At 59.7% G+C, this 27,740-nt stretch overlaps 1 protein-coding gene across 1 annotated transcript; it reads left to right on the top strand.

The window, feature by feature from the left end:
* On the top strand, positions 1–27,537 carry MOV10L1 (Mov10 like RISC complex RNA helicase 1). The gene is made up of 26 exons (XM_028131000.2): positions 1–111; positions 948–1,132; positions 4,407–4,569; positions 6,035–6,147; positions 6,505–6,692; positions 8,624–8,764; positions 8,972–9,189; positions 9,492–9,624; positions 10,355–10,549; positions 11,298–11,412; positions 13,010–13,187; positions 13,353–13,423; positions 14,290–14,381; positions 14,689–14,747; positions 15,447–15,544; positions 16,994–17,102; positions 17,481–17,659; positions 18,087–18,233; positions 18,655–18,776; positions 19,795–19,894; positions 20,536–20,700; positions 21,339–21,512; positions 23,673–23,822; positions 26,078–26,185; positions 26,730–26,867; positions 26,968–27,537. Exons 1-26 carry the CDS (start codon positions 15–17, stop codon positions 27,061–27,063), a joined length of 3,534 nt encoding a protein of 1,177 aa, XP_027986801.2. The 5' UTR covers positions 1–14; the 3' UTR covers positions 27,064–27,537.
* Positions 27,538–27,740: the final 203 nt, after the last annotated feature.

The raw sequence follows: 27,740 nt of genomic DNA on the forward strand, positions 1-27,740 counted from the left end.
GGCTGCGGCCGGCCATGTTGCGCCTCGCGGCCAAGGTGGTGGCCTTCTTCTGGAGGAGGGCAGACGGCCCCGAGGAGGAGACCGGGCTGCGGAGGCTCGAGCCCGCGGAAGGTGCCTCGCGGGCCGTGGGCCAAGGCCGGGGCTGCGGGCGGGGTGGCAGCGGTCCCCAGAAGTGAGGCCACCCCCGGGGAGAGCACAGTCAGGGCAGGGCGCCTAGTCGACCTCTCACCTCCCCCGCAGGCGCGTCCTGGCTCTGGCCTGCGGACGCCGCCCCCTCCCTCCGGGCCGTCTGCGCCCTGTGGGCTTGGAGGGGCAGCTCGAGCCCAGACTCCTCTCCAGGGGCCGCGGGGCGGACGTGACCTGTGCTCCCAGGTGTCTCCCGTGTCTGGGAAGCCGCAGAGCAGGTGCAGCGAGGGCCCAGGACACGGGCTGCCGCAGCCTTGTCGCCAGCAAGTGGGGAGGGTCCCTGGACCCCCCAGGCCGGGCCTGGCATCTCTCGTTCGGTGAGAGAAACAACCTCCTGCTGCTGCCGCCGAAGTTGTTGGTTATGAAAAAGGAAAAAACGACAGTAGGAAGAAGTCCCCGGATGCTACATCATTAACCATAACCCCCATTGCGCCCTAGCCTGCGCCACCTCCCGGGCCTAGGCATCGCGCCCGAGTCTGTCCCGCAGGCAGCTCCCTCGGTGGCAGCTGTCACCGCGCCCCCTTTCCGGGGGGGGGGGGGAGCGGGGAGCAGGCTCGAGGCGGTCAAGGACCCGGCACCTGGCAGTGGAAGAGCTGGCGATGGAGCACCAGGCAGCCTGCCTCCCACACGCGACTTCCTGAACTCTCCCGGGAGGGCCCCGCAGCCCCCGTGGGTGCCCGCACCCACCTCCCGCCAGCAGGGCCGAGGTGTAGGGCGGGCTCCGCTTGTGGTCAGTGGAGCCGCCTTGTGTATCCGTCCAGGTGACACCAAGTTGAAAACCGTCCAGGGCGTGGTGACGAGGTACTGCAGCGATTACGGCATGATTGACGATCTCATCTACTTCTCCAACGACGTGGTGACCAGCAAAGTGCTCCTGAACGTGGGGCAGGAAGTGATTGCGGTGGTGGAAGAAAATAGAGTGTCCAATGGCCTGAAAGCCGTCAGGGTGAGGCCCGCCTTGGTGTGGGCGCTTTCTTGGGGGGGGGGGGGGGGGCGGGGTTCCCGGTGCTGCCCCGCCCAGGGAGCCTCCGGAGACGCCCTGGCTAAGGGAGAGAGTGGGTGTACCTGCCTGGGGGGCGCCTTTGTTCTGACGGCGGTTTCTGTTCTAAAAAATCCGTGGTGGTCATTGTAAATCGAACACCATACAAATGTGTAATTTGTAAGTTTGCCTATATTTTATACTGTGGAGATGAACACTGCTAACATTTCTATCTTCTTCTAGTCTTCAAAAAATATTGTTAAAAGTAGTAGTTATTGCCGGTTTGGCTCAGTGGATGGAGCGTCGCTTGCGGACTGGAAGGTCCCAGGTTCAATTCCGGTCAAGGACACATGCCCAGGGTGTGGTCTCAATCCCCATACTGTCTCATCATTGATGTTTCTCTCTCTCTCCTCCCTCTTCCTTCCTCTCTGAAATCAATAAAATATATATTTTTTAAAAAGTAGTAGTTATTGGACCCTGTGATATCCAGTTAGCAAAGACAATTAGCGGATTCTATTCAGCGTTTTTTTAATTTACAAATAGTATTTTTGTAATTTCTTGGAAGTAGAGTTGTTAGGCAAAGGGTATGCACGTTTAACATTTCAATGGTTGTCGTCTGATTACTTCCCAGTAACATGGTCCTAATTTGAACTCTTGGGAGCAGGGTGCAAGCTGTCTGTCAACCAAGGTTGACAAGGACAGGGAAGTCATCACTCGGGAATCTTTGCCAACCTGATCAGTGAACAGTTTTCTGTAATTTTATTTTTCACTTAAATTTTAAAATGGTTTAATATTTCATCACTTTTTTCCTATGGAATATTTTTGTGTCCTTTGTCCATATTTTTTGTGGGGCTCAACTTTTTAGTGACAATTCTATTTTAGGGTAATTAGATCTTTTAAAGGAAAATTAGTATATGGAAGTGTTGCGAATATTTCCCCCAAGATTGTCTTTTGGCTTTGTTTCATAAAGTTTTTTGTAGTTAAATGTGTCTGTCTTTTCATTGTAGCTTCTGAGCTCCGTAAGAAACCTCAGGCGGGCCAGGAGGTCACGGTTCGATTCCTGGTCAGGGCACCTGCCTGGGTTTCGGGCTCCATCCCCAGTGGGGGACGTGCAGGAAGCAGCTGATCCATGATGCTCTCTCATCGTTAATGTTTCTCCCTCCTCTCCCTCCCTTCCTCTCTGAAATCAATAAAAATATATATTTTTAAAAATTATTCATTAATCCAAGAGCATGCCCATTTTCGCCTATTCTAAGAGTTTTATAGTTTTAGCTCTTAAATATAAGTCTTTGATCCACTTTGAGCTAATCTCTGAGGTATTGGGTAAGGGTTTGACTTGATTCTTTCGTATGTTGGTATCCAGTTTTCCCACCATCATTTTTTAGAAGACTTCACCGTGGGAAAACACTTTCTACATTGAATGGTCTGGGGACCCTGGTCAGGTAGCTCAGTGGGTTAGAGTGTTCTCCCCTTATACCAGGGGTCCTCAAACTTTTTAAACGGGAGGCCAGTTCACTGTCCCTCAGACCGTTGGAGGGCTGGACTATAGTTTAAAAAAACTGTGAACAAATTCCTATGCACACTGCACATATCTTATTTTGAAGTAAAAAAACAAAACGGCAAAAACACCCGCATGTGGCCTGAGGGCCATAGTTTGAGGACGCCTGCATTACACCAAGGTTGTGGGCTAAATACCCAGATAGGACACACACAAGAATCAATGAGTGCATAGGTAAGTCGAATAACAAATCAATGTTTCTCCCTCTCCCTCCCTCTATCCATCCATTCCTGCTTGCCCTCTTTCTCTGTAAAATAAGTTTTAAAAGAAAATCAGTTGACCACATACGTCGTTTATTTCTGGAATCTGCCTGTCCTCGTGCCAGTGTTTGACGACGACAGCTCTGTAGCAGGTTTTGAAATCAAATGTGGAACTTGCAGCTTTGTTCTTCCTTTTCAAGATTGCTTTGCTACTCAAGGCTCCTGAGAGACGCTATGAATTTTAGGAGTGTTTTATTTCTGCAGGAAGGTTGCTGGGCTTTTGATGGGGATTGCAGTGACTTTCTAGATTGCTTAGCATAATATTGGCATTTTAATGTAAGTCTTCCAGTTCATGAACACAATGTCTTCCCATTTGTTTGTGTCTTTAACTTCTTCCAGCCACGTTTTATAATTTTCAGTGTGTAAGTCTTCCACCTCTTTGGTTAAATTTATTCCTAAGTTTCTGTTTCTTTTTGACGTTTCTGTATGTAGCAAATTGGTTTTTTAATTTCACTTTTTGGAATATTCATCACAAGCAATTTTTTTTCTTTATCGATTAAGGTATTACATATGTGTCCTTATCCCCCTATTGCCTCCCCACCCCCCACTCATGCCCTCACCCCCTGTTGTCTGTGACCGTTGGTTAGGCTTATACGCATGCACACAAGTCCTTTGGTTGATCTCTCCCCCTTACCCCCACCCTCCCCTGCCTTCCCTCTGAGGTTTGACAGTCTGATCGATGCTTCTCTGTCTCTGGGTCTGTTTTTGTTCATCAGTTTATGTTGTTCCATCTCAAGTAGTTTTTGTGTGTTGATTTGTATCCTGCAACTTTGCTGAATTCATTTATTAGCTGTAACAGTTTTTTAATGGAATAGTTAGAGGATTTTTACATATAAGATCATGCCATCTGTAAAGAGAGATAAATTTACTTCTTCCTTTCCAGGTTAGATGCCTTTTCTTTCTTTCTTCCCCACACCCCCACCCCCTTGTTGCTCTGGCTAGACCGTCCAGTACTGCTTTGGCAGAAGGGGCAGAAAGAGGCATCCTCATCTTGTTCCTGATCTGAGAGGAGAGGCTTTGTGTGTGTGTGTGTGTGTGTGTGTGTGTGTGTGTCACTTCGGGCGGTGACGTGCGCAGGATGTTGCACACACGGCTCATCGTGTCTGTTCCTAGTGTGCTGAGCATTTGATCATGAGAGCAAGTTGAGCTTTGTCAGAGGCCTTCTCTGCATCACCTGAGAGGATGGCTGTTTTCTCCTGGCTCTTCCATCGTGGTGTGTCACGTTGATTTTCTTTGTGAACCATCCTTGCCTTCTGGAATAAGCCCTCCTTGCTTGGCATAATCCTTTTCATAGTTTTCTGCATTCAGTTTGCTCGTATTTTATTGAGGATTTTTGCATCTCTCTTCATAGGAGGTATTGGTCTTCCGTTTGCTGTTCCTGTGGTCCTCTTATTATGCTTTAATAGAGGTTTGTTTGTCTCAGGTGGAAGCTGTTTCTGATAAATGGGAAGAGGACAGCAAAAACCAGGGCGGAGGGCTGTCCGACTCCAGCCCCCGAGTGCTGATTGGCTGTGTGACATCGCTGATGAAGGGTGCTGGCTACATCAATCAGACCACATACTTCTCTCTGAAGAGTGTTTGTGAAGGTAAGCTGGGTGGGTTTCTCCTTCACACTACAAAGTGGGGTTTTCCATTTGTGTGTCTTGGATTTGCAGTGGTTACGCGCATCCTTGAGAGGGTCAAGTCGGGACACGTTTTGTCTGTGGAGAGAGCCTTAGACTGGACGTCTGTCATGTGTGCTCATTGTGGAATGCAGCCACAGTTTCTGAGTAATTGTTCCTTTCCCATGATTACTGTTGTTTTTCAGGCACTTCACATGTTTTAAATGGGACTTGGGATAACCTTGTACCTTCCCAAGAACATGTGTCCATGTGTAATTGCACTGTTTCAGCTGATCTAAGATTTTGTTTTCACGCCTAAAGAAATAAATGGTCGGTGCCCTCAGTTGAGTTTAACTCGCAGCCGTCTGGGGTGCCTGCTGTGCACAGTGGTGGGAGGGCGGCAGCAGGGGCCAAGACAGTCGCTCTTCCTCCCGAGCTGACCGTCACATTCGGAATCCGGCAGGACCTGGCAGAGCTGGGGGGGGGGGGGTGCTTTCTGAGCTGAACTCCAGCCACAGGCCCTGCAGGTCACCTGCTGAGAGGCAGGCGTGGGACTCCACCTGGGCCCTGCTGGCCAGAGGCATCCGCTCGTCCTGCGGAGCCTGCTGTCACCTCCCGGCCACAGCAGCTGGGAGCACCTTGATGGCGAACCTTGGGAGCCCAGAGTGAAAGGAGCAGGAGGCTGGTGCCGTGGGTGCTCATCACCAGCTTCCGTAGAAGCAGCTCGGGGTCCAGGGCCGTGCTTTGTCCTGTGAGCCTGTTGTCCTGTGAGGAGTGTTTATTGCAAGAGAACCAGAAGGCGGTACCTGGTTGTGCCCACACTGCTCTCCCCCTGTCTTGTGTCAGGACTGCATTCCATGCCACTGAACTTCCCAGCCTGCCAGAGGGGCGGTGGCACCTTGCACCCTGCAGGCCATGGCACCGGCCACCACACGGCTACCTGGCATGCCACCGGGCTGGCGGGCACTGCCTGCTCCCCACCTGAGCTGGCAGAGACATAGCTGCAGCCCTCAGTTCCCCTCATCCTCAGCACCTGGGTCCCTGAGTGGGAGGGCACTCACTGCGTCTGGGCAGAGCTGGCAGGGACAGGGCATCGCGAAACTGTCCACCGCACGTGCGCCCACACCTTCTAGAAGTTGGAGGTGATGACAGGTCTGCTGCTGAGCTTCTTTGGTTACTAATAATACTGGGGGTTTTAATGAAAAGCGTGGGGAATATCTGAAACCAGGTGGGCTTCTGAGACTGTGCCCACCTGCTTCGTGGCTGCCCGACCGTGGGCCTGTCTGGCAGGGCGAGTCGGGCTGAGGGGAGGAGGCCCTGCAGCCAGGTGGGTCTGGCGGAGACTCGGTAACAGTGTCCCCGTGGAGAGAGCACCAGTGCCCCGTCCCTTCTGAAGGGCTGGGCACTGCAGGGGGGCGGCCCTGGGTGACGCTGCCCTCCTGCCTCGGAGGTTTCGAGCCATGCAAGGGAGACTGGGTGGAGGCCACCTACTGGATCCGGCCGGGCACGTGGAGCAGCGAGGCCCTGTCAGTGAAGCCGCTGCGGTACAAGCGTGTGGACAAGGTAGTGCTGGCCCTCACTGGTCCCGGCTCCCGGGGGGCACTGGGTGGGTCGCCCGTCAGGTGCAGTGTTGGCCAGAGAAGAACACCTGGTGTGCTGTCCTGGCTTAGTCTCAGTGCCCGTGCCCTGCTTGTGGGCAGTGGGGTGCAGGACTTGGGCATGTGGGGGTGGCGGCATGCGAGGGGCCTTGGCTCTGAGGCCCCCACAATGCGTGATCTTCAGAGCATTGCTTCTGCTCCTAGAGCAGGGTCCCCACTCCCCCCGAGGTCCCTGGTGAGTGGAGGCCACGGTCACTGGGCCTTTGTTGGGGGGCCAGTGGGCCGGCTGGTTGGTGAGGCCGTCTGCACGCTGTGCCTGCAGGTCTGCATTTCCAGCCTCTGTGGGAGAAATGGGGTGATCGACGACTGTGTCTTCTTCACCCTGGACTCTCTGAAGCTCCCCGAGGGGTACGTGCCGCGAAGGTACGACGTGGTCAGCACCGTGGTGGTGGAGAGCAGCCAGTCATGCTACATGTGGAGGGCCCTGTGCGTGACCCCAGTGAAGAGACGGTGAGGGCACCCCCTGGCTGGGGTGAGAGTTACCTACTAGCCCAGTGGCCATCTGCGTCCACGTCCGGGTGGGAGGTGGTGGGCGGGAGGTGTCTCCCACGTGTTCATGGTGCTCGATCGGGGTGGGTTGAAGGCTCCCTCCTGCCCTAGGTCTGGCCTGGGTGATTCCATTCTTGGTGGGTTTGCACCTTGTTCGTCAACACGTTGGCATTTTGTGGGGCACACTGGACATGCCGCCTCCTACGTGGCTGACTCCGTGTCGTGTCCTTCTGCACCGCCATGACCCCCTTCCCAGGCGGTGGGCTCCCATGAGAAGCACCGCCTCTCCCTGCCTTTCCTCCTCAGCACCTGCCTCCAGGGATCTCACCACACAGGGCCCCCAGGGATGCTGCTGTCACCCATCTCCTCACTAAACGCAAGCTCAGCCTGGGCGATGGGGGCGTCTGAGGGGCAGGACGGCGGGCGGGGCAGACCGACTGCGCTCAGGCTGTGGGAGTGGTGGATGTGGCCTGTCACTCCAGCCTGGCCTGTCCTGTCCAGCTCAGGGTCATGGTCTTTTCCGGATCCACCGTGTTCTCTCCCAGCACTGACCTCAGCACACACAGTGGTTTACTAACTGCGCTTTCAGAGAGGCGGTGTCCAGCAGGCGCACCCGCTCTGCTGTGTGCGTGGGTGGGTGCACCCAGGCCCTGGCAGGGGCCGGTCCCTTCCTGCTCAGCCTCCTCGGGCAGCCGTCCAGGGCTGCTGTCCTCCCGGGGCACAGGGAGGCCCCCCCTCAGTGCTGGGCTGGCTGTGAGCTTGCTCCATCCTCGAACTCGGGTGTCCTCTTCACCCCTCCAAGTGGGGCTGGAGGCTGAGGGGGGAAGGAACTTGCTGGACGCCTGTCTGGGCAGCACAGGGTCAGGGCCCACTGCCTGTGTGCCAGCACTGTCCCGGCCACAGGAGCGGGCCTGGCACCGAGAGGGCCATGCTCTGCCCGCCAGGATGTGCTGCCCCACCCCGGCTCCCTGTCTGAGCCGTCTCCTCTGCGCGTGCATCCAGATGCCACAGTGGTAGCCACTCAGACCACCATCCGGCCACCAATTCGAGTGTCCGCAGGACGACACCAGCGTGGTGTGCCACTGTGTGTGCCCAGCGAGTGTGTGCCCTGCTGCCGACCCCGCGCTTCCCACTGTCTTGCACATCTGCACTGGGGGACGGGGGCGGGGGCGGGGCAAAGCCCTGCGAGTCACTCCTGACCTCATCACAGAGGTCAGCTGAGCAGCCCCGCTCCAGTGCTGCCCCTGCGGCCACGGTCCTGTCGGCACCTGTGCAGGAGAGGAAGGAGGGGGTGGGGAGGCCTGTGTAGTTGGGGAATTTGAGGGGCAGCAGCCAGCAGAGGGGGTCCCTGGTGTGGTGAGAATGTCTGCATTGGATGTGGGTTGGTAATGCCCAGGCCTGCGCTCTGAGTGCCCCGCAGGTGGGCCGGGCGGGCCTGTGCCTGGTGGGCCTCCTGGAGGCAGAGCTCAGGTGAGCAGTGTCTGTGGAATAAAGGGAAAGGGGTCCGGGTAGGGAGAGAACCTTCTCATTTAATTGTTCAAATACTGCAAAGCCACAAAATCTTCCCAAATGAAAGCCTGCTGTCCCTAATAACCAACATCCACACCCATCCACCCCGCCCCCCCCCCCGGGCCCAGGCCCACCTTCGCGGTATCCCCACGGCCTCACCGCCTCCTCTCTGGAGCTTGTAGAACTGTCACTCGCCCTCAGGGTGGCTGTGTCCTCTCGGGTCCTCAGGACCAGCCGGTGTCTGTCCCTCTGGGCGGACTGCCCCTCACCCAGCACCTTGCCCTGCACCTGGTGGTTGGGGCCTGGGAGGAGAGGCAGGTGGGCAGGGGCGGAGCCTGGGGAGGCAGCCTGCAGGGTGACGGGCACTCTGTGGGGCTCCCCAGAGACCACACCTCTGCCGAGGCCTCCGAGCAGACCTGCGAGGCCCTGCTGCTGAAGGACAAGGGCGGCATCGAAGTCACCAGGGCGACCAGCTTCGGCACGCTGCGGGAAGGGTGCAGCAGGAGCCTGGTGGTCTGCATAGAGTAAGCCCCTCCCTCCCACCGTCCGTGCTCCCGGCGGGGCGTAAGGAATCCCATAGCAGAACCTGCACTCTCCTGCCCGTTGGCTTTCCCTTTGTGAAAGCATTCCCCACAAAACCTACTTGGATTCACGAAGGCGTTGGCAGTCGCCACGCACCAGCTCCTTGGGACGGTTTTACGCTCTGCGCTGACAGCCAGCTCTCTGTGCAGGAATAAAGGAGACGTCCCTCAGAAACTGGTCAGCTGCAAGCTGGCTGGCTGGGACAGAACCAAACAGTTCCGGTTCCACTTGCTGCGGGGGACCCAGCACTGCCCCCCGGCACCTGCTCCCGACCCGGAGACGCGGGAGAGCTCCTTAGACAGCTGCCCAGACAGGACCTATCAGACGTCCGAGAGCAGTGTGGCCCCCAGCAGAGCAGTCTCTCCAGGTAGACGGGGGTCCTGGCCAGAGCCCCGCCGGTCTGGGGACCTAGGGGCCCTTGATACTGTGGGCTCTGATTCGAGACCTTCTCTGATTTGGGGCTGGGGACACGGACCGAGGTAGCTGGGGACCCCGGAAGTGCATTGGACATGCTGCTTCCTGCAGACAGTTCTGAACTGGAGGAGGCTGCCTGCTGTCCGCTTTCTGTCCCGTCCGGTGATGGGCTGTGCATGTGCGCGCGCGTGCGGGAGTCCACAGGCATGCACCACGGCCGCCGCCCGCTGACCGCTGGGTCTCCTGTCCCCTCAGATGACTGTGCCTGTAAAGGAGAAGAGGAAGGAAGCGGACAGGACGGCGCGAGGAGGCCGGTCGCGGAGCCCGAGCCCAGTGGGCTCATCCCTCCCGGAGGAAGGGCCCTGATCATGGTCACGTGTGAGGCAAAGTACGTGCTGCTGGGTTCCCAGGAGTTTGATTGGGGACGTTTATCTTCCAGGTCCCGTGTGTGGTCCTTCTGGGTTCAGTTTTATAAACAGGATTTGTAGCTCTTGTGATGGGACAAACTCAAAAAGCGTTGGTGGAGACGGTAGCTTGAGTGAGTTCAGCTATGAGGCAATGACCCCCTTCCCTGACTTCTGAGTGACAGAGGACAGCGGGGCGCCCTCAGCCTGGGCCGCCTCCCCTTCCGCATGTCCCGAGCCGCTGGGCGCCTGTCGGCGGGACGTTTTGGCCGCAGTCTGCCATCTCCGTTTGCTAGTGAATTGTGAATCTGTTTGGACGTGGGTCTGAGTGAGTGTGTCCCTGCCACAGGGACCTCAGGGCTCCTTCAGCCCGACACGTGTGCGGCAGCCCCTCCGTGACCTCTGGGCCCTGGAGGATGTGGGGCGGGGACCCTGGGGGGCCAGGGCCACAGCAGGAGTGCGGGCAGGAAGCAGTGATAACCCGTGTCTGGTCGTGCCAGACGGTTCTGATTGAAATTTGGGAAAACTGTTCTGAGGCTTGACAGTTACAGAGGTGACTGACTGGGGTGCTTGGCTGTCTTGGGAACACATGGCATTGTTACTGTGGAAAGTCCCTTCTCCTGCAAAAGAACTATTGACCACAAAGACCTCTGTCCCGAGCCCCACTGCCTCTGCACGCGGAGGCCCCCGCTGACCGTGTCTTGTCTGTCCAAGGACTGCCGGCCGCTGCAGGGAACTGCTCCTGCTCTGCTTCTCCAGCTTCCTCATCGGGCGCATCCTGGACGTGGGCGTGGCGAGCGCGGAGGAGGCCCTGATCGCCGTGCGCGAGCCCTTCCTGTGGAAGAAGTCTAAGAGTCCCCAGGCGCCGGCGCCCATGAAAACGACAGTTGTCGTGACCACACAGAAAAGGTACCTTGACAGGAAGGACAGCGGTGTGGCCGCTGGCTGAGGGAGGCGGTGTGTGGGGGCTCCTTTCACCCTTTACTTGGGGGGGATGGTGTGTTGGTACAAAACTGTCTGCGGGCGGCCGGGGTGCAGCCCACAGTGGGCATGAGGACGGGGAAGTGGGGGGTACCTGCCACGCCCCAGCGCCACTTCACCACCTCAGGTCCCCCCACCTCTTGTGTTCCCGACTGCCCAGCCTGTCTCCCAAGAAGGGGCAGTGCTGGCGCCATCCTCACCTGCGTCGGGTGCACCTGTGAACGGACGGCAGCCTGCACCGTTCGACGTGTACTGTCGCTCTTGGTGGTCTCCTCTCCCGGTTTCCCCTCCCCCATCACGTGGTGCTCTTCCTGCTTGTGGCCCACGTGGTGACGCCCAGTAGCAGCCGCTCCCAGGGGAGGCAGAGCTGGAGGGGACAGGTGAGAACGGAGGCAGGCCCGGGGCGGAGCAGCCGTCAGCAGCGCGCTCTGCGCCGTGGCTGTGGTTCCCATAGTCACGCCCTGTCAGGCACGGAGTCAGGGTGCGGACCCCCTGGTTCCCAGCGTCTTGTGCATCGGCCGTCCCCTGCTGCAGCTGGGGAGGATGGCCCACAGTAAATGTCGGCGCCCGCTGACAGGGCCAGCGGCGGCCGCGGCGGCCCTGTGGTGACCGATGGACTTGGTCTGGTACCAGATGTCTGGTGATGAATCATTTCCAACTGAATTTCTTCCTTAAGGAACTCAAGACGCCAGCTTCCAAGTTTCCTTCCCCAGTACCCAATCCCCGACCGACTGAAGAAATGTGTGGAGCAGAAGATTGACATCCTGACTTTTCAGCCGTTGCTCGCCGAGGTAGGAGGAGCCTTGGCTGCACGCGCTCTCCTGGCTGCAGGCTGCCGTGGCCGTGGGCACCGTGGCCTCGGGCCTTCTGCCGGAGGAGGGGTGTCGGCCTGAGGCGGCCACGGAGTGTGTGCGGTGTGGCTGCTTCACTGAGGAGCCGGGTCGCTAAAGCTCTCGGCTGTCGTTCCATTGGTGTGAACAGTCACAGGGGAGGGCCTGAGCCCCCGCCCCTCGGCTGCCAGGCGGGAGCCTCGGGCGCCCGCCACTTCTCTCTCCGAGGCGTCTGCTAACGTTGTCAGAAGTTTGACTTCTGCGTACGTTTTGAACTCGGTGATGCGTTGTGTCGTTTTTACGTGACGTAACCGGTTCTCTAAGGGTTTAGAAAGGGGTCCTCGCTGACCTTTCCTGGTGCTGTGGCCCCGCGTGGGCCCGGCCCTGGTTCTCCTGGGCTCACTGGCTTTTGGTCTGGGAAAGTCTGAGGAGGCTGCGCCCACAGGCCACTCCTCACGACTCACCTGCTCTGCTTCCGGCCTCAGCTCTTGGCACACGGTGGGCTCCATCGCTGCGTCTACGACACGTAACGGGCCACGGGCCTCGGTGCCGTTTCCTTCCTGTTCCTGGGGGTTTCCCTCCCGCCCATCCCTGGCGCTCGGCTCGTTTTCCTCTCGCCACTTCCCCTCTGCGCTGGGTTTCGGAAGGTTCTGTTGCTGCATCTTCCAGTCCGCGCATTTTTTTCTTTCCTCTCTGTCTGTGCTTAATAAGCTCAGTCTTTCCTCACTTTTTTTAACATAAATGACGCAGTTATAGCCACGGCTTTCACTCCTGTCTCCTGAGTGGGGCACAAGCTTTGCTGGGCCTGGGTTTTTCCTCCTCATGGCTCAAGTTCCGCCTTCCAAGCCGGGAGGTCTCGTGGCTGCCAGACATCCTGGATTTCCCCTTGTTGAGCTCAGTACTGGGACCCCGTTGAGTTACGCGGAAAAGCCGGATACTTTCCTGCATTAAAGCTTCGTTAGGTGGGAACAGAGGAGCACTTGGGGGCTGGTGCCCTCTGACCCTGCCCAGGGCAGTCCATTACACAGCTGCGTTGGGGCTGGCGGCCACTGTCCGGGCCCTGTGTGAGCTCTGGGAACCGGCACACTCCATAGGTGACAGTCTGCCCCTGAAGACGTTGTTGGGGTCACATCTAGGGTGCTGTAGAGGCCAGGAACGCTGCTGAACACCCTACGGTGCACAGGAGGGTCCCACTCCGACCACAGTGCGCCCCATGCCAATGCCGCCAGGCTGGGAGCCCTCCTGTCCTGACGACGCTGCTCCCACACCGAGCACTGCCAGGCATCTCTCTCTGCACTGGCCTCCCGAACCCCCAGCTCCACCTCCTCACCACCCAGGCCACGCAGCTCCCGGGTCCGGTCCTGTGCCAGGGTCTGCAAACTGTCCAGGTTGCTGAGGGCGTTGTGGGGCTCACTGAGACACGCCCCTTCCTCAGGACCACTGTCCTGCACGGCCCGTGGTCACTGCAGCCATCCCTTCCCGTGTGGCGTGTCAGCTGCTGTCTCCTGGGCATGGTGTGCTCCCGTGCTGTGCGCTCACGGCGTGCTGGTCGTTTCAGCTTCTGAACATGTCCAACTACAAGGAGAAGCTCTCCACACTGCTCTGGCTCGAGGAGATCCACGCGGAGATAGAGCTGAAGGAGTATAACATGAGCGGGGTCGCCTTGAAGAGAAACGGGGAGTTACTGGTGCTGGAGGTCCCTGGACTGGCTGAGAGCCGGCCTTCCCTGTACGCAGGTGGGTATGGACCCGCCGGGGAGGAGCGGTTTAAACTGGCGCCACGTGGTCCCATTAGCTCGTTCTCTTGGTTTGGGTTAGAATGTCACTTAAAACGTGGTCAGGGCCCCAGCACCTGTCTCCTGTCACTGACGTCATGTGAAGCGGTGGGTCCTGTGCTTCTAGGTGATAAACTGGTTCTGAAAACGCAGGAGTACAATGGACATGTCGTTGAGTACATCGGCTACGTGGTGAAGGTGAGAGGCGCCGGGCGGGAGGGTCCCCAGGTGTGAGGAAGGCGCAGTGGGCCGGGCAGGGGGCAGTTCCCCACTGGAGACGTTGCTGAGGGGGGAGACAAGCAGGGGGCGTCTCGGAGCCACCGGTGTGGAAGGTCATTCCAGAAGGCCTCGGGGTGCGAGTGTGGGTTGGGCCGGAGGAAGCTGCCGGCTGGCCGGCAGAGCAGGTGCGTTTCCGTCCTCCCTTTGCTCGCGTTCTTCTCCAGAGCGTGGTCTTTCTGAGTGGCCTGTTCCTTCAGGAACGCTGCCCGGTCGTTTGGTCGGGTCTTGGGCTCACTTAGTTTTGTCTTTCACTCTAACTTCATGTCCGTCTCCCGTGTTTCTCTGAGTGACCGTGTCGGTATGTGGTGTCCTCAGGCCTGAATCCGACGCTGGCTGTGCTGACCTCACTCTGGGCTCCTGCTGGCGATCCCCACCTCGCCTCCTGACCCTGCCACATGCGCCCAGCACCCCGCTGGAGCCCGGCCAGTCGAGGGTCCCCCCACTCTCCCCACGCTTCCTCAGAAACGCCTTTCCTCCCCGCTGGTCCGAGATCGTTCCCTGCAGGATCGCAGTTTGGCTGGAGGGTCCCAGACGATCCGGTTCCTGGTTCCACCGGGAGGCGTGGTCCCGGGGCAGCCCAGCACGGTGGCTGGGTTCATGATGTGCAGACCCCGGAGTCAGTGAGGGAATAAGGAAGCGTGTGTGGGAAGGGCGCCTGGATTGTGGTTACACCAGTTGCCCCTCAGACCTGCGGGGTGTGTCACCATGTGCCGCAGAGACAGACGAGACCGTCGTAAGAAATCAAGTATGAAGGATGGAAGTTAAGCTGTTTGTTTCTCCTTTAGATTCATGAAGAAGATGTGACTCTTAAGCTGAATCCGGAATTTGAACAAGCGTATAACTTTGAGCCTATGGATGTGGAGTTTACATATAACAGGTAATGCTTCACACTGTGTGGGGTTTTTTTCTACTTGTCCACTCATACATTGAACATTCCTGGGAAGAAAGGAGTCTGCTGTCCTGACAGGGGCAATATTAGGATTTTCCTACGAAACGGACCCTGGCACCACCTTCGGTCTCCGGACTCCTGGCCTCTGGTGCCGTGAGAACCCGGGAGCTGGCAGTGACTACGCACTTTGTAAAGCATGCATTAGCGTTCGACGCGGTCGCCATCAGGTCCCAGCTCCGCGCTGGCCCAGGTGTGCAACCTCAACAGCGGGGTTTGTGCTGTCTTCTCCCCGCAGGACCACGAGCAGGCGGTGCCACTTTGCACTTGAGCACGTCAGCCACTTGGGAGTAAAAGGTACTGTTGCTGTGGCGTGATCCGTGACGCGCCCCAGGGGGTTCTGTAAGCTTCGTGTACATTTGCATGAAACAGTCTCCTCTGTCACACGTTAGAAGTAAAGCTGGGGCCTGGTGGGTGTGCTCAATGGTTAGAGCGTCGGCCAGTGCACTGAAGGGTCACGGGTTCAGTTCTGGTCAAGAGCACGTGCCTGGGTTGCAGGTTCCCTGTGCCAGTCTGGGCGTGTGCAGGAGGCGACCAATTGATGTCTCTCACATCAATGTTTCTCTCTCTCCTTCCCTCTTCCCATCCACTCTCTCTAAAATAAATAGAAAAAAATCCTCAAGTGAGGATTAACCAAAAAAAATTTTTTTTAAAGTGAAACTGTGATTTCCAGTGTTGTTTTTCCTATTGGAAAGTTTCCGTATTATCTTATTTCAGCTGTGTAAAAATAACAAATTATTGGAAATGAAGCCATTGCACTCTGTCTCCCCTCTTAATTGAATTCCTTTCATACCTACAAGTAGACAAATCCTGGCTTTTGTTCCAAAGCACGTGCTGGGCTGGCGTAGCTGTGACTGACACGTCCACAGGGGCCAGAGTGTAGAGGGCACACTATATGGGTACTCGGGGCTGCTGCAAACAGCTTTTCATCTTCTTCTTCATCTTTTTAACGCTTTTCAGTAATATCTACCTTGTTGCCCTTTCTTGTTTTAAAAGTGTTGTTTCCAGAAGAAATCATCTTACAGTCTCCCCAAGTAGCAGGCAGTTGGAACTGTGCACAAGACAGCAAGAACGATGGGCAGCCCACCCCCGAGGTACGCCTGCCGCCGCGTCTCAGCCTGCGGGAGCGATCAGGTTGTCTGGGCACGAGCCAGTCAGGACAGAGCTGGGGTACCGGGGAGACAGTGCGAGCCGTGGTTCTGTTTAGGAGTGGGGGGTGCGTGCACTCAGGCCATTGTGTGATGACTTGTGCTTAGAGTGTCTGAAGCATACACCCCCAGCAGATGGCCAGCATTTGTAGTCTGTGAACGTCATGAAGGTAGTTTGATTTTTACTTCAACAGTCCGGTCTTTAAATACGGAGCCAGGCACCGGCCGAAGCTCTCCACAGTTTTCATGGGTGAACGCGGGGGGTTGTTCTTGGTCATGAGTCCAGTGACAGAGCAGGCCTCCTGTCACGCTGGGCGTGTCTCTGAGGGCCCTGCGCTGGTATGATTGAGTTTTGTGAGCATGTTTCAAGCTTGTACTACATGCAGGTTTTCAAATTGTATCCAATGTTTAGAAAACCTTTCACCACGTCTAGCCCCTCCAGAAATGCAGTCATCAGTGTTGAGTGCCCACCCAGCCTCAGGAACCCTGTAAGGAGAGGGCCGAGGCTGGGTGTTGTGTGGATCCGTGTTGTTCTTCGGCCACAGACCAGAGGCGTCCCCCTGTCCCGCCCGGCCTGCCTGGTCCGGAGGCTGCGATGCGGCGCCATTTAGGTGGCTCGCCTTCCGCATGGGTTAAGTCTGGATACTTTTAAATGCAGAGCGTTGTCTTTTGATGGATTGGCTGGGTGGTGGGTAAACTTGGAGGCATTGCACACCGGAGGCAAGGTGGGCTGGGACTGGATTGACCTTCCAGACAAAATACGTGACCCCAGCGTTTCAGACACTGTACGTCGACATCCCCGGGCCGCATCCTGCCAGGAGGCACGTGAGGCGGGCCCTGTGATGGCAGTCAGCCCGGGGAGAGGCCGCGGGCCGGGAGCAGGGGGGCGGGGAGGTCACGGGGCAGAGAGGCTTCTGAGGGGAAGGACCCTGCGCCCACAGCCAGCAGGGACCTCGGGCGTGAGCACCGTTGACAGAAGCAGCAGCACTTGCTTACCTAAGGGAGTTGTCACCTGCGCGCTTGCTCTCGGGTGCCCACTGCGAAGGAGGTGGGGCCCGGCTCTCGCTCGCCCTGAGCTGGGCAGGAGGCGCACTCGCCGAGTCAAAGGGAAGGCCTGGGTTTTAGAGCCTTCGTCACAAACTTAGCGACTGAGGTTTCTTGTAAAAGGAAATTCAGAAGAGAAACAGACGGTGTGGCAGCGTTGTACCGCTGTTCCGTGTGTGTCACGCTTTCAGGGGGGTGTGGCCGACGGTCCATGCCAGGACACCACGCTGTTCAGGACACCAAGCCAGTGCTGCATGGGGGGACGGCGACGTTTTCTCTTTAAACTGAGCCCCTCCAAACACAGTGTTTCTTAAACCATTGCGGGGGGAGGGGGGTCGTGATTATTTCTAGAACAGGGAAGCTGAGAAGGAGCAGCCGGAGCCTGCCACCACGACGAGCCAGGCGGGCGCCCAGGACACACAGGGGCCGGCGGCCTTGGCTGCAGAGACAAGTCACCTGGGTGCGTATGGCGAGGCGGTGACCGCGCCTGGGACTAGGCCCCTCAGAGGCTCGCTGTCGGGGTCGGGTGGTCACGAGGGTTGAGTGACGGGAAGATGAGCAGATACTCTTGTCACGACCAGAGACTTCCGATTGTGGCCTTCTCTGGCGCTGCTGTCATGAAGGGGAGACAGGGAAGGTCCTGTTTGCTCTCAGACGCTGACTCTCCCGAGCTGCGAGCTGTGCAGGCGGCGCCTCCTCCGCGGCCTCCTGGGCCCCTGGCACCGCGGGGGCTTCCCCGCTGACCGGTGGTCCCGTGGCCTCGGGGCCGGTGCTGGTGTCTGTGCCCCGCTGCTCAGGCTGCTGGATGTCGCCTGACCCTGTGCCTCCCTTGGATCAGGCGAGGGGCTGCCGACCCCGGGGGCCCGAGAGAAGGAGTTCTTCAACCCCTTGCTCAACGAGAACCAGCAGCTGGCCGTGCGCAGGATCCTGAGTGGCGACTGCCGCCCCCTCCCGTACGTCCTCTTCGGACCTCCTGGCACTGGGAAGACGGTGACCATCATCGAGGCCGTGTTACAGGTGACGGAGGCAGCGCGCTCACCGTGAGCTTGGCTGGGGGGGCGGGGGGGGGGGTGGCAGCAGGAATTCTGTGTCTGTTACATGTGGATCAGAGCTTGGACGTTCCAGCTGCTTGTGTCTGCTAGGTCTGTCTGTGTTTACGGGCTGTGCAGGGTGCGAAAGCTTGTGTCACGGGGGAGAAGGGAGCCTCGGTTCTCAGGAGAGAGCCTCTCTTCCCGTCACAGGGAGGGCGGCAGGCGCCTGCGGGCCCGCCTGCTCACAGCCAGTGTGTGGGGGCGGCACCCAAATGTGTGCCGAGCGCCCAGATGCCCTCCTGCAGGCGAGCGGGCCCTGGGGTGGGGCCTGGGCGGGGCCACCACCTGCTCCCTTGGCGAGGCGTCACTGCTTGGACTCGCCCGCGCTGACTGTCCGTCTCTGCCCCGGGAAGGTGTACCACGCCCTGCCTGACAGTCGGATTTTGGTGTGTGCGCCCTCCAACAGCGCAGCCGACCTCGTGTGCTTGCGGCTGCACGAGAGCTGCCTGCTGCGGCCGGGCACCATGGTGCGCGTGAACGCCACCTGCCGGTTCGAGGAGGTGAGCCGCCCCGTCACCTGGCCCAGTCCCGTCCCCTCTGTCCTGCTCCTGCTGCGCCCCTCCCTCACGGCCGCTGGTCCCTCCTGGGCTGGGGTGCAGGCTTGGCTGGTTGGCTTGTAGGGTGAAGGGCTAATTAACCACAGAGACCAAAGCTGGAAACGAGTGATGTTATAAGGAACGTTTGGGGTGAGGATCTGCAGGATTACATGTTACATTCATGGCTGCAGAGTCCATCAAATGGGGACTAAGTCGCTAAGAAAATGTAAGTATTTTTATTTAAGAAGCCAGTTTTAGGTCATTACTTAGTCATGACTGAGAAGTGGAACAGGACAGTGAGCTTGTGGGAGTCCTTCCGACTTTGTGATCACGTCCAATTTAAAGACACTTCGTAACTTGAACACACACTGGCCGCCCCCCCCAGACGGTCATTGAGGCCATCAAGGCGTACTGCAAGGACGGGGAGGACATCTGGAAGGCCTCGCGCTTCCGCATCATCATCAGCACCTGCAGCAGCGCCGGCCTCTTCTACCAGATCGGAGTGCGGTGAGCGCGGCGGGCGGGGCGGCGGGCGGGGAGGCCTCTGTCCTGGCAGCGGGTCAGGGGGCCCCTCCAGGGAAGGGGGCTTGTGCTGAGACCCCAGGGGTGCAAGGACCCAAGGCTCCCGGGAGGGCGACCCCGAGGGAGGGGGCGGGGCGAACGTGCGGGTGCACCCAGACCAGAGTCCGGAAGCCCCTGTTCCGCTGGAGGGACAGGAGGGCCCAGGGGACAGTGCAGGGCCGCCCCCCGGTGGCTGAGGAGGGTGAGGAGGGTGAAGGAGGAGCAGCACGGGTCGGGTCGGTCGGAGGGAGAAAGCGAAGGAACTGGGGGCCGCGTGGGATCTCAAGTGCAAGTGCTTACGTTCCGAGAAAGGCACCTCCTGTCACGCTTCTTCAGCAGAGACGGGGCGTGCTGCCCATCCTGTGGCGGGCGGGGGCGGGGCGGCCATTTGAGATGCAGACTCAGGCCTGTGCCTGAGCGAGCTGACGGCCAGTCAGGGCAACGGGCCCAGCACTGCCGGCGGCTCCACGTGAGCAGGGGCCCGCGCTGGGGCCTCCGTCCATGGTTGGGGGCCTGAGGCCCGGCTCCACCCAAGGCTGTCCTGGCGGCAGCGGCTCCAGCCAAGAGCATGACTCAGGCAGTCTCCCCACGTGGGAATGTTGCCCAGTGCCCAGCTTGACCAGCTTACCCTGTCGCACTCCGCCCGACACATTGGGGAAACCAAGGCACAGAGAGGCGACAGGACCTGCCCAAGGTCGCCCAGCTGCTGAGGGAGGGAGGAAGCGGGGCTCCAGCCCAGGCCTCTGCTCTGGGCGGCAGTCCCCAGCCTGGACCCCGGGCTGCCCAGCAGCTCCCCACCATGCAGTCCCCTCACCCGTTCCCTCCAAGTCTTTTTAAACAGGCGTCTAGGGGAGGGTCCAGTGGGGATGGAACTCAGTCTCCTGACGGCTGCGGGTGCCTCCTGGGCTGGCCACCAAGCCCCAGGGGTGCTGACTGAGGTGACCACTTACGTCTTTGGCTCCAGAGTCGGACACTTCACACACGTGTTTGTGGACGAAGCCGGACAGGCCAGTGAGCCGGAGTGCCTCATTCCTCTGGGTCTGGTCTCCGATGTCAGCGGCCAGGTGAGGCCTTGCTGTGCCGTCCTCCTGTCGGCACCATCCTGGTGCCCGGGCACACGGGGAAGGACTGCCTCCCTCCCTCTCCTCTCTCACACGCACTCACATGCACGTGCGTGCACTCACACATGCATTCTCACTCACGTTCACACACATTCTCACATGCATTCATGTGCACACGCATTTACACTCACACACATGCACTCTCACATGCACTCACACACATACCCACACAATCACGTGCACATACCCACTCGCACATGCATGCACTCACACACGCACACACGGCTGCTGCCACCTGCGGTGGGTGCAGAGACTACCGGCCCCGGAGCACCCCCCTGCCCCGACCCGTCCCTCTGTCCTGGGCTGAGCACTGGCCTATGGTAGTGTCTGGGGTCAGCCCAAGGCCCGCCACCCCTCCCCCACACTCAGACTGGCTGAAGGAAGGGACACTCGAGTCCCGCCTCCTCCCTCGGTCCCCAGGGGTCAGGCCGGGTCCAGCAGGGGCAGGGCTTCGCCAGGTGGCTGTGTCCAGGCCTGGGGCTGCGCTCTTGCCTCCGCCGCCCTCCCCCCACGCACGCTGTGGCTGACGCTGTGCGTGGGTTGCAGCCGCTGTCCCTGCACAGCGGGTCCCGTCTGTGTGGCAGATCGTCCTTGCTGGGGACCCCATGCAGCTCGGGCCCGTGATCAAGTCCCGGCTCGCCATGGCCTACGGGCTGAACGTGTCCATGCTGGAGAGACTCATGTCCCGGCCCGTGTACCTGAGGGATGAAGACGCTTTCGGTGCTTGTGGCGCCTACAACCCCCTGCTGGTGAGCCAGACCCCTCAGGGTGTGGGCCCCTGAGGGACGGCAGAGGGCGTCCGTCCATGGGGTGGCCCAGTGCAGGTGGGGACCGTGGGCCTCGGCGGCCCCCGTGCTGGAGCCGAGCCAGGGTTGTGGGCCCTCCCCGTGTGAAGGCGAGCCGAGTGAGCAAGCGCTGCCCGCTGAACCCAGTGCAGGCGCCGTGGAGCTGGTCACCTGGGGAGGGGAGGGCGCGGAGGCGGGGTCCACGGCAGACGACTCCTTGGGAGGGGTCATCGGGAGCCACGAAACTGCCCCACAAGGAGGGCCGGCTGTGGCCTGGCGCCTCCTGCCCTGGGAGAGGGAGTCTGCCCGCCCTGTGCCGGGGCCTGGGGCTGGGCTCTGCAGATGGCAGGACGGGCCCTGCGGGCAGAACGCCCTCTGCGGGCCCACAGGCCGGGCAGCCGGCCTGGCCTCCTGCTCTTGTTTTCCCAAAGGTCACCTTTGCTATTAAAATGGACCTTCTGGTCACAACGGCATCTGGGGGCCAAGGTCACTTTCTGCTCAGGCGGCGATGAGAGGCGGAAGGGAGGCCTGGGGAGGGGGGCCATCACTTCCCTTCAGCAGGAAGGCGCGTGCTGACGGGGCTGCCCCTGCGCTCCCCGCAGGTGACCAAGCTGGTGAAGAACTACAGGTCCCACGCGGCCCTGCTGGCCCTGCCCTCACGGCTCTTCTACCACAAGGAGCTCGAGGTCTGTGCCGACCCCAAGGTGGTGACCTCCTTGCTGGGCTGGGAGAAGCTCCCCAAGAAAGGCTTCCCCCTCGTCTTCCACGGCGTGCGGGTGAGTGAGCCGGCCCCACCGGTGCTCGCCTGGCTGCTCCGGCTCCGTGGCCCGCGTGGCCCCTTGGAGCCCAGGCTGTGCCGACCTCTGTCTGTGTGGAAACCAACTTTGGGCTCATTCTGTTTCCTCCTGCTCCTTTTCTGCTTCGCTCACTGCAGCTTTTCGGTCCATCCTGCCCCCTTACCCTCAGCTGTAGGGCCTCCCTGCCCCTCACTGGTCCGTCGGTGCACCCAGTTCTCTCCGCGTCTGTACAGGGAGGCAGGGCCTGGGCGCAGCTCTGCTCCACGGCGCTCCCTGGTCCCGGTGACTCCATTTTCTTTTCAATCCGAGGGTTACAGACACGTGTTTTTCTTGACTTCCAAGGGGCTGGAGGGCCGTGGCCGCCTCTGTATGCCGAGTGGCATAGGCTCTGATGAAGGCCGAGGCCTGTAACCCCAGCTCTTAAACATCTGTGGCCAATGGGACTGTTTCCGTAAATGTCCTAAAGACACACACAAAGCTCACCTTCTCTGTCGAGGAAGTTTCACGTAGGTTTTTAAAACTTACTTGTGGAGCCTGTCAGCTCCTCTGTGTCCTGACCTGGTGCCGTCTGCTCGGCATCCCCGCTGGCGGGGCCGTGACTGCCCATGGCTTCGTACCAGATCCCGCCGGTGCCTGAGGCCCTGCCGCGCCTGCCTTTGAGGTCTCGCGCTGTCCTGGTTTTCCGTCAGCCCCACCTGGTGAGGCATGGCGCCCCTCCCCTGGGCTTCTCCCTCCTTCCTCGCTCAGGGCGCGCTCTGCGCAGCGACGGGCTCTGCATCCCGTCCCGTTGGAGAGCCTGTTAGTGCGCTTCCTGACGCTGCCCTTCGTCTCCTTTTCTGCTGGGCGGCTGGTGCCCGCCGACTGTGTTCCCTCCGAGGACAGCCCGCTCCAGGCGGCTGCTGGTTACCAACCTCTCGTCGTCGTAAACCCAGGGGCCAGTTAAGTTTCTCAGCGAAAACTCCTGGAAGTCAGTGCATTCTTCTTCTTTTTAAAAAAAATATATTTTTATTGATTTCAGAGAGGAAGGAAGAGGGAGAGAGAGGGAAATATCCACGATGAGAGAGGCTCATGGATCGGCTGCCTCCTGCAGGTCCCCCACTTGGGGATCACGCCCACAACCCGGGCCTGTGCCCTTGATAGGAATCGAACCAGGGACCTTTCCGTTCGCAGGCCGACGCTCTATCCACTGAGCCAACCCGGCCAGGGCCGGTCTGTGCATTCTTCCTGCTCTGTGTGCGCTGTTTCAGTCGTGGCGAAACCAACGCGTCCTGGCGACCGCCTTCGCCAGCAGGGCCCAGCTCAGGGCGGTAGCCCGGGCCCCTTGTGCTGCAGTCAGTCCCAGAGCTCTCCATCTTCCCACTGAACCCTCACCCCCGACCCTGGCGCCCCCGTTACCCCTGCGTCTGCTCTGAGCCCTTGGGCTGCGGGCCTCGCAGGTGTGGTCTCGGGTCCTCCCTCTCTGGCGGAGTGGTGCCCATCGTGTGCACGGACCACGTGTGCTTCCACGTCGCCACGGACGCTCGGGCTGCTCCCACATACGCTTGTCTGGGTCCCGGCGTTTATTCTGTCGTTTGGGTAAATGCCCAGAAGTAAATGTCAGAGCCAGATGGGAACTGCTTTCGGGTTCTGAGGGCGGCTGCACCACCTCACACGCTGGGCGCCGCTGCTCCACGTCCTCCCCGGCCGCGTGTCTGTCTGCCGTCCCGGTGGGCGAGGCGGGCCCTGAGGTTTGGGTTTGCGTGTCCTTGACATGCAGTGATGGCCTGTGCTCGTCGGTCGTCTGTCTTCCCTGCAGGTCGGGGAGGAGGGCGCCCCTTCCACAGGAGGGGCAGCCAGAGCGCGGGGCCCGGCCCGGCCCGAGGGGCTCCGCACTGACCACGCTGGTCACTGCCCCCTCGGCCGTCCTGGCTCCCGGCTCTGTCCCCACCGGCACGTGCGCCCTCCCGTCACCGACCTCACGGGACTCCCCCTACCCCCCACCCGTCCTCGGGCCTCCCTGCAGCTGAGCCGGTTCCGGCTCCGTAGCCAGGCCCCCACCTGAGCCGGTCCCAGTGCCTGCTCGGCTCCTCGTTGATGGGCCCTAACGAGCGCAGCGGGGAACGAGGCCTCGTGACGCTCTCTTGTCTCCCAACCTGGCAGGGCAGCGAAGCTCGGGAAGGGAGGAGCCCGTCCTGGTTCAACCCGGCCGAGGCCGTGCAGGTCATGCGCTACAGCTGCCTCCTGGCCAGGAGCCTCTGCAGCCAGGTGTCTGCGCGGGACATCGGCGTGATCACGCCCTACCGCAAGCAGGTGCGGCCCCGCTCGCCAGCTCCTGTGCTTCCTGGTCCACGGAGGCCACGCAAGGGACGGGACACAAGCTCGTCGCGTGGCCCTCTGCGGGGCTCCCGCTGGCCTCCCACACCCGGGCCCTGGGGCTGGGTGGCAGGCACCTGGGGGAGCCCTGCCTCAGCAGCTCCTCTGTCCCGGGCATGAAGCTGTCACCGTGTGCTCACTGTGCGCATCCTCCGTCTGCCGTGCAGCCCACCTGGTCGCTCGCTCCCAGGTCCGCAGCGCCCACTGCCCACACCCGCAGCCGCTGTGAGGGGCAGAGGGTCCCCTGGAGTTGTCAGGGACTTGAGAGTCTCCTCCTGTGTTTACTGGCCTAACGTTCCGTCAGAATTCCCGTTTCGCCTGCTCAGGTGGCGCAGTTGGACGACCGCCCCGTCACCACAGCGTCGTAGGGCTGACTCCCAGTCAGGACACTTCCCTAGGTTGCAGGTTAAGTCCCTGGTTTGGGCACGACAGGAGGCAACTGATGTCTCTCTCTCTCTCTCTCTCTTCTCTCTCTCTCTCTCTCTCCACCTTCTTCTCTAAGATCAATAAAACTGCCCAGCTGGTGTGGCTCAGTGGTTGAGCATCGATCTAGGAACCAGGAGGTCACAGTTCTATTCTGATCAGGGCACATGCCAGGTTGTGGTCTCGTTCCTCAGTAGGGGGTGTACAGGAAGCAGCCGATCAATGGTTTTCTCTCGTCATTGATATTTCTATCTCTCCCTCTCCTTCCTCTCTGAAATCAATAAAAATATGTGGGGTTTTTTAAATAGTCAATACAACATACCCCCCGGTGAGGGTTTTTAACCCTGTTTAAATCTGGTGCTGCAGGTTGTGCTGAGTCGGCATTATTTCTGCCCTCGGGCCCTTGGTGGTCGCGTGTTCCAGACCGTCTCAGCCAGGCCTTGTCCCTGGTTACCTCCGGGTGGGTGTGTGTTTCATTTCCATGTAGTCACATACACATGGGACGTGTCAACCATTTCCTTTATGGTTCGTTCTTTCTGTGTTTTATCCAAGAAATCCTTCCCTGTTGTGAAGCTAGCTATGTTTTCCCACTTTGTTCTGAAGGTTCAATCCTCTGGGTTGTGTTTGGGGTGGTCGTGGCAAGGATCTGTCCAACTTGGGTCTGTGTGGTGTGTGTCCCCCTGCACACACAGCACCCACGTGCACACCTGGGCTCAGCCTCCCTCGCGGTACCCACCCTCCCCACCCCCAGGACCGCCGGCCTGGCTGCTGGGGCTCAGGCTGAGCTGACTCTGGGCTGAGTCCCTCATGATAGCCTTCAGACCTGCCTCCATCCCCGGTTCTTCCCTTTGTGCTCTTTCTGGTGAGTTTTAGAAATTCCACCTTTTATCAAAACACGTTTTTCTTGGGACAACTGGTCAGCGTGCCGCCTTGCTTGGAGTTGGGTTGCTCACCTGCTGTGTGCACCCCTGGTCTCTGCGTTCCTGTCTCCTGAGGGCTGTCTGCTAGTCGCTGCCAAGAGGCCTGTGCGTGGAAGGCGACACGGGCACTCCCGCCTCCCCCGACCTTGGGCCCCGGCGGCAGGTGCGCTGCCAGGACACGGCGCTCTACCTGCTATGGTCAGGAGCATCCTTCACCCAGTTGGCACTGCCCTGGACTCCCCTGTGGACAGTCACCACCCCGCGGGGCCCCGTGACTGGCTCACAGAAGTCCCCTCCTGCTCTGGACCTGCTGGGGCGCCGCAGCCTCGGCTCTGACCTCAGCACTGTCTGTCCCCGGTGTCCTGGGGAGGAGTCGCCTACCATCGAGTTTTCTTTCAAATGCTCCTTTTTCCAACACCCATTGGAGACCTTGTCTCCAAACATCTGGAACCCACTTCATCCGAGTCTCGCTGCTCGACTCGGCCGTTCCCGCTCCTGGAGGGCGAGCTCACCTTCTCCGGGCTCCGTGCCACTGTCACAGCGCGTCCTCCTGGCGGCCTGTGACGCTGCCGCAGAGGAGGGCGCGCAGCCTGCCTCCAGCCGCGGGTGTGGGGAAGGCTCAGGCCCGGGGAGGGCCCCAAGGGCGGCACTGCCCGCACCTCGGTAGAAACAGGTGCTGAGCCAGCCCTGGAGTCGGGGTGCGGGCAGTGCCTGGCGTGGGGCGGGTTAAATACAATCGGGATTGAGAAGCGGTACTGCACATTGTCAGTCTTCACTTTTGCTGCGATATGGAAAGAAATGGTCAGCTTTGTAACATTTTATTTTTAATCTCTTTTCTCTGCTTCAAAGGTGGAGAAGATAAAAATTCTTCTGAGGAACGTGGACCTGATGGACATAAAGGTCGGATCAGTGGAGGAGTTCCAAGGGCAGGAACACTTGGTGATCATCATCTCGACCGTAGGTGCCCTGCCCTGGGGCCTAGAGAGTCGGAAAGGAACCCCCGACCCGAGTCGCCCCCCCCCCCCCCCCCGTCCCCCTCCCCTGTGCTGAGCCCACAGGCTGGGCCCATGTTGTGCGGGCCGAGGGCAGTGAGGCTCCTCCCCACCCCCTGCTGCTTTTTTCCTTTTTTTAACCCTCACCCAAGGAGTGAGGATAATTGGATATATTTTTACACTTTTTCTTTTAGAGGATGGAAGGGAAGGGCCAGGCGGGAGAGAGAAACATTGATGTGACAGAGACACATCGATAGGTTGCCTCCCACATGTGCCCTGACTGGGGGCGGGGATCAGACCTGCCCTTGATCAGAATCGAACCCGAGACCCTCCGTGTGTGTAGGCCGATGCTCTAACCACTGAGCCATGTCAGCCAAGGCTGCTTTTTTCTTTTCTAACCAAAAATGAGGTCCTCCTGACGATGTTGAGTATCTCTAAGTGTTTCATATGCCGAGCGTTTTCCGTGCCAAGAAAACGAAGTAGCATTTTTCTTCCCTTGGTGTGTCTAGGTGCGGTCAAACGAAGACCGGTTTGAAGATGATCGGTATTTCCTGGGTTTCTTGTCCAATTCAAAGAGATTTAATGTGGCCGTCACCAGACCCAAAGCCTTGCTGATTGTGCTGGGAAACCCCTACGTCCTGGTCAGAGTGAGCTGCCACCCTGGGACAAGGACCCCCCTGAGGAGGGGGTCCGGGGAGTGGTGGGGGGCTGTCCGCCCTGCCCACTCTAAATCCTGTGTCCCCACAGGACCCCTGCTTCGGCGCGTTGCTGGAATATAGTATCACCAATGGCGCGTACACCGGGTGCGACCTGCCGCCTGAGCTACGGCACCTGCAGGCGTGAGCCCCAGCCTCCCCAGCCTTGCTCCTGCTCCGGCTCCTGCTCCTGCTCCAGCTCCAGCTCCAGCTCCGGGGCTGCGGCGGCTCTCTGTCTCACAGCTTCCATAGACACATGCTCCTCATAAAACCACGCTGCAAAGAGGCTCCTGCCCAGTCCACCTCTGGGTCCCGAGCCTGAGCCCTGCGGGGAGCCCTGCGCGCCGGCTGCCGCCTCCCACAGCTGAGCTGGGGCCGAGGTGTGCAGCCTCCCTGCTCAGCAGAGCCAGGAGCCCGGGCACCAGGGACCTCGCCCGGAGCCCCTGCTGGTAGGGAGGGCAGGAGCCACTGTCCGCTGTGGTCAGTGGCCCGCCTCCTGCTGTCTTGGCCACAGTCATGGGGCCGCTGGGCGGGACGATGCCTGCCCCGGCCGTCAGCCCTGCCCCGCCCCGCCCCTTCCTGGCACTGCAGTTCCCACACCACGGCCCGTCACCAAAATAAACGCTCGCTCGAGTAGACCCCGTGTGGCTGTCCACTCAGAGGGATCCAGGTGGAGGGACAGAGCCATGCCTTCCTCCCGGGCCCTCGAGCCAGTGCTCACGCCACCCGCTGGCCAGGCAAAGCCATGAGGCGGTCGTGGCCTGTGTCGGCCTCTGCTCTCCCCTGTTCAGGGCCCGTTTTCAGGAGAGGCTGGGAGCGTTCGCA

Source organism: Eptesicus fuscus, chromosome 7 (genome assembly GCF_027574615.1).
Source record: "Eptesicus fuscus isolate TK198812 chromosome 7, DD_ASM_mEF_20220401, whole genome shotgun sequence".
Taxonomy (NCBI): Eukaryota; Metazoa; Chordata; class Mammalia; order Chiroptera; family Vespertilionidae; genus Eptesicus; species Eptesicus fuscus.

Excerpts from the sequence above, each read along its gene's own strand:
- MOV10L1 (XM_028131000.2), top strand. The coding sequence starts at position 15 with ATGTTGCGCCTCGCGGCCAAGGTGGTGGCCTTCTTCTGGAGGAGGGCA. Across the intron at positions 13,188-13,352 it reads CCGGCCTTCCCTGTACGCAG|GTGATAAACTGGTTCTGAAA; the intron begins GTGGGTATGGAC and ends CTGTGCTTCTAG. Across the intron at positions 26,186-26,729 it reads TGGTGATCATCATCTCGACC|GTGCGGTCAAACGAAGACCG; the intron begins GTAGGTGCCCTG and ends TGGTGTGTCTAG.